Consider the following 5636-nt stretch of genomic DNA (forward strand, 5'->3'; position numbering starts at 1 on the left):
GGCTAGTGAAGTGAGAGAATATTAATGGGCTCAGACAGGAATAGGTAAAAGAACATAAAATTAGTCCAAAAGTATTAATAGTCATGTGACATAAAAGACAGCATTTATGTTGTGGAAGAATACCTAGAGAATTGGTAAGGGAAATGATCCAGGAATATTTTAGAGAAAGAAGAAAGAGTTTAACTTTGGGATGAAAATTAAGCACCCCTTTTTGCTCCATATGTAAAAATTATAGTCACATATTTTTTCCTCAGGGAGTCCTTTACATAATAAATTTGTTGTTAATCTTATCTCTTCAATATCCTTCATTTTTCTACTTCCAGTTATATCTAACTTAATTAGCAGGGAAAATAGAGAATCCACTTGTTCCAATGATATTTATTCTTTTCTATTTTTATCCTCAGGTCACTTGAAAATCATCACTTCTGTCCCAGTCAATGGGTGGACTAAATGATTCTGTGGTCACTGAGCTTGTGTTACTGGCTCTTTCTTGTTCTACAGAGAAAAAATTTCTTCTCATTTTGATATGTTGTTTGCTTTATTTAGTGGTCATCCTGGGAAATCTCTTCATTTTGGTTTTGGTAATTTTTGATTCTCACTTACAGTCCCCTATGTACTTCTTGCTAGCTAACCTGTCCCTCATTGATGTGGGTCTTTCCTCTACCACAATCCCTAAAATCATCTCAGACCTTTTCAATGAATACGATGTAATTTCTTTTCAAAGTTGTATGACACAGATATGCTTCATCCACATCATGGGAGGAGTGGAAATGGTGTCACTCATGGCCATGGCTTTTGATAGATGTGCAGCAATCTGTAAGCTTCTTCATTATTTGAAAATCATGAACCCTAAAATATGTGTTTCATTTGTAATCGCTGGCTGGGTAATTGGGGTGGTCCATGCCATGTCTCAGTTTGCTTTTGTTATAAACTTGCCTTTTTGTGGCCCTAATAAAGTAGACAGCTTTTACTGTGACTTTCCAAAGATTATAAGACTTGCATGCACAGATAGAGCCAAGTATGAGTTTATTGTTACTGCCAACAGTGGCTTCATGACCATGGGCACATTCATCTTGCTAAACCTTTCCTATGTGTTCATTTTGATCACTGTCTGCGAACGTTCCTCAGGAGACTTATCCAAGGCATTTGTCATGTTGTCAGCTCACATCACTGTAGTTTTTTTGTTTTTCACTCCATGCATGGTTCTTATGTCTCGCCTTCTCCTCCACCATCACTTGATAAAAATCTGTTCATTGTTGACTTTGCTATCACCCCTGCCTTAAATCCTGTCATCTATACATTAAGGAACAAAGACATAAGGGTAGCAATAAAAAGACTGTTCAAAAAGAGATCTTATTCTAAATTTTGTTGACCACATCTCTTTTTGGAGCTTTAAAATGATACATCCAACTGCATACTGGCTTATCTTCACTTAAGCACCTCAAATGTAACATATCCAGAACAAATGCATCATCTGCCACCTGAAATCTGCTACTGCTTCATCTGTAGACAGTGAGGCCATTACCATTACCGTCACGTAAATCCATCAAGCTAAGAATGGATATTCTTTCAGAGAAAAGCATAGTCTACCAAATAACAATTTAATCTTAAAATTTTAGTTATTTCATAAATAAAGGTATGTAATAACAAGGTTTCTGCTATTTTTAATGTCTAAAAAATAATCCATAAATTGGTTGTAGTGAATGTCAGGAATCATCACACTGGATTGTCATCTATGTCAATCTAGTAGTTTTATTTATTAAATAAAGAAGGCCCAGAGACAAAAATCTCAGTGCAAGTAGTTCATTTGGAAAAGAATTCTAGAAGACACTGGTTCAGAAATATGAACATGAGCAAGAAAAAGGGAGGATGCCAATAAAGGATGCATTAATTTGTATTTACTACAGTGGACACCCAGGGCACATTCTTGCTGTGGCCATCTAGGAGACTCTATAAATTCTATGACTTGTAGTTGTCCCCCTTAAGAAACAAAGAAGCTGTGCATTTATTTGCTGGTCTAGAGCTGCTCTAGGGCATTTTCTCTGTAGCAATTCTAGGTTTTCCCACCTTGTGAGTTTAGCCTTTGCGATATTCAAAGAAAAGAGATCCTCAGGAGCTCAGAGTAGAGAACAATCCAAATTCCTGGGAGTATTACATGGAGAGGGGTATGTGCAAGACACCAACAACACTAGAAACAGTATACATCTTTCCATGTGTAGAGGAGTTTATGCTCTATGTGAGTTCACTCCATTATTTATTCTTCAAACACAAGAGTGTTAAAGGAACAAGAGTTAATGGGTCCTGTCATTACCCTTGTTCCCAAGATGACATCCATCATCTTCCTCTTCTACAACCCGTTCTATATTTCCCCCATGTTTATCCAGTGCTTCTGTAGTCTAGGTCACTTCCAAAGACCCACGATTACCATGACCCTGTCAGGCTGTAATTGCTGCAATTACCAATTTACAATTGTCATCATCTATGGTTGATAAAAGTATAGCAGTATTTCTATTTCTTCATGATAATGAAGGTCAATTACAACTGCCAGTATAGTAACTTATTTCTTTGTCTGCAGACCTACACACACAAGGAAGCCAAAATGATGGGGAGTTACTAAAACTATATCCTTATTGGAATGCTTCCTATGTACCCAGAAGAAGCATTTTCCCTACTCCAGCAGAGCTTAATGTTGCAGGTCCAGGAAGCTCAAATTCTCCAAGGGAATTTTAGTGAGAGGAGCCACTCTCACCCTCTATCCTTGGTTTACAAATCTGTACATTCTAGGAGCCAATATCTTACAATGTGCATTGGTTCAAAGTATAACATGTTAAAGCATAGAGCCCCAACTCTGCAAAGTACCATCCCTAAATTGACACTTAGTTGCGCCTTTACATCCACCTTTAAAAGAAATATCTTTTAATGTTCTATCAGACTGATAGATTCTGTTTCATATAGTATATTACAGCACCAGTGGATCATTTGGTTGCATGAATATTGTGGTACTTTCTCTGCTACAAAGTGTTTTCCTTTGTCTTAAGGTGTGTTATGAAGAACATTAGGCATTCTATGCATCTTTGGATAGTTTAATGGCCAAGGCATTGATGGCAAGAGAGTCAAAGCCACAGATGGAAAACACATTTATTCCAGCAAGAACAAATTGCTGTTCTTCCACTCTGGAGAGGGTAAACAATCTGCCATTACGTTGCCAATTGAATGCCTCAATCATGTCAAGGGTTGAGCAACTATGACTGTTTCTGAAAGGTCAAACATTCAACAGAGACTGTAGCTAAAACTGTCTTAATGATACGAGATCATGCTGAATTACCCATACAAAAACTTCATACTTGACACTTATCACTACTTTATTCATGAGATTATTGTACAAGCACTAGAGTGACTGAGTCAGGTTCTCAACTCTGCTAGTTAATACTATGCTTGGAGTATACAGTAAGACAAGAAATATAAATAAGAAGTGTACATTTGTTTCTTCCTGTTTTCTTCTGGCTAATGGATCAATTACATCCCATCTTAAGCTGTGTAATTAATCAATATCCGTTTTAAGCAGCAATCCATAGTTGTACAGAAATTAGAAAACCGACCTACACAGAAAAACTAATTGTGAGAACAAATATTATACTAAATTCATTTGACAATTCTCAGCAAAGTGCTTGACTGATCTCTATTTCTGCTTTTCTTAAACACACAAAATGCAAAAGTTAACCCATATGTAATGCAATGGAGGAAATAAATGACATATCAGATCTAGAAACTAATCAATTAGCAATCAGGAGGGAGTTGTGGTAGGAAGTCTGTGCTGTTGAATGTACACTAATCAATGATTCCTTAAATTATTCACAATAAAAAAATGATTAGAATAGTTTTTATTTTTAAAAAAAAGCACAGAAACTGATCTAAGTTTTGTCTGGTAATAAAAGTATATTTTCAAAGGAGAGGTGAATAAATCCACGCACTGTGGAGGGAATAAAATATTTTTTGAAAAAAAGCAAAAAGTTGGATTTTTATACACATAGAAATTGAATATGTACATTTCTAAATATTTTTGGATCAAAATATTTCAAAATTAAACCATAAAATGTAGGCAAAATGTATATAATCGTGGCATCAGGTATACAACTTTAAGCAAGGAAGCAAAAGCAGAAACCATGGAAAAATAAAAGTCTAAATTTTACTATATTGAATTTAAACTTTCAAAAACAAAAATATAGACAAAGTAGGAAAAATACGTATGCTTCATGTATGACAAGTCACTGATACCTATTAAAATGAATATTATAAATCATTATATTAATAACTACAACCATTCAAGCTGTCAGTTTGAATAGACAACATAAATGACAAAGCTACATACTCAACAAGATACCAGCAAACCAGCTTCGACAGCACGTTAAAGGGGTCATACAACATAATCGAGTAGAATTTATCTCTGAGATGCAAGAGTGGTTCAAAATATGGAAATCAATAAATGTGATATGCCACACTAACAGAATAAAAAATAAAAATCATATTATCATCTCAATAGATGCAGAAAAAGCATAAACAAAAGTAAACATTATTTCATAAGATATCAGATAAAACAAATTAGGAATAGAAGGAATGTAATGCAACACAATAAAAGCCATATATAACAAGCCCACAGCTAACATCATAATAGTAAAACCATCATAATGGTAAAAAAATGAAAGCTTTTCCTCTAAGGTCAGAAATAATATAAGGGTGCCCACTCTTGCTATTTCTATTCCATATAGTACTAAAGGTCCTAGCCAGGACAATTAGACAAAATAAAAATAAAAACACCCAAATTGGAAAGATAGAAGCAAACTTTTCTGTTTACAGATAATATAATCTTATATGTAGAAACCTCTTAAAACTTCAGAAAAAAAAAAAAACTACAGAGTTAATAAACAAGCTCAGTGAAGTTGCAGAATGCAAAATCAGATACAAAAATCAGTAGTGTCTCTATACACTAATAAGGACTTAACAGAGAAAGACATTAAGAAAACAATACCATTAACAATATAATCCTAAAAAAATACTTAGGAATAAATTTTACTAAACATCTGTATACTTAAAACTATAAAACACTGAAAAAAGAAGTTGAATAAGGCATAAATATAAAACTATCTCATGTTAATAGATTAGAAAAAGTAATATTGTTAAGATGTCCTCACTACTTAAAGCAATTTATAGATCTAATGCATTTATTGCAATCTCTTCAAAATTCCAGTGGTATTTTTTACAGAAACAAACAAACAAAAAATCTAAAATGTGCATGAAACCACAAAAGTCTGTGAAGAGTCAAAGCAATCTTGAGGAAGATGAACAACACTGGAAGCATCACACTACCTTATTTCAAAATCTATTACAAAGCTATAGTGATCAAAACAACATGATACTGTCATAAAAACAGATAAATAAACCTATGGAAAGGAATAAAGAGCACAGAAATAAGTCCACACATTTACATTCAATTGATTTTCAACAACAATGTCAAGAAAACAATGGGGAAAATACAATCTCTTCAATAAATGATGCTGGAAAAACTACATATCCACACGCAGAAGAATGCAGTTGAGTCCTTATTTCATGCCATATGCAAAACTCAACTCAAAATGGAT

At 34.0% G+C, this 5636-nt stretch overlaps 1 protein-coding gene across 1 annotated transcript; it reads left to right on the forward strand.

Moving 5' to 3' along the window:
• The first annotated feature begins 437 nt into the window (after positions 1-437).
• On the forward strand, positions 438-1372 carry LOC117071066 (olfactory receptor 4F21-like). The gene is given in 2 exon segments (XM_033190853.1): positions 438-1203; positions 1206-1372. Coding segments are annotated over 2 exon segments (933 nt in total).
• Positions 1373-5636: the final 4264 nt, after the last annotated feature.

This window comes from Trachypithecus francoisi, unplaced genomic scaffold, assembly GCF_009764315.1.
Source record: "Trachypithecus francoisi isolate TF-2019V2 unplaced genomic scaffold, Tfra_2.0 Lachesis_group3, whole genome shotgun sequence".
Classification (NCBI taxonomy): domain Eukaryota; kingdom Metazoa; phylum Chordata; class Mammalia; order Primates; family Cercopithecidae; genus Trachypithecus; species Trachypithecus francoisi.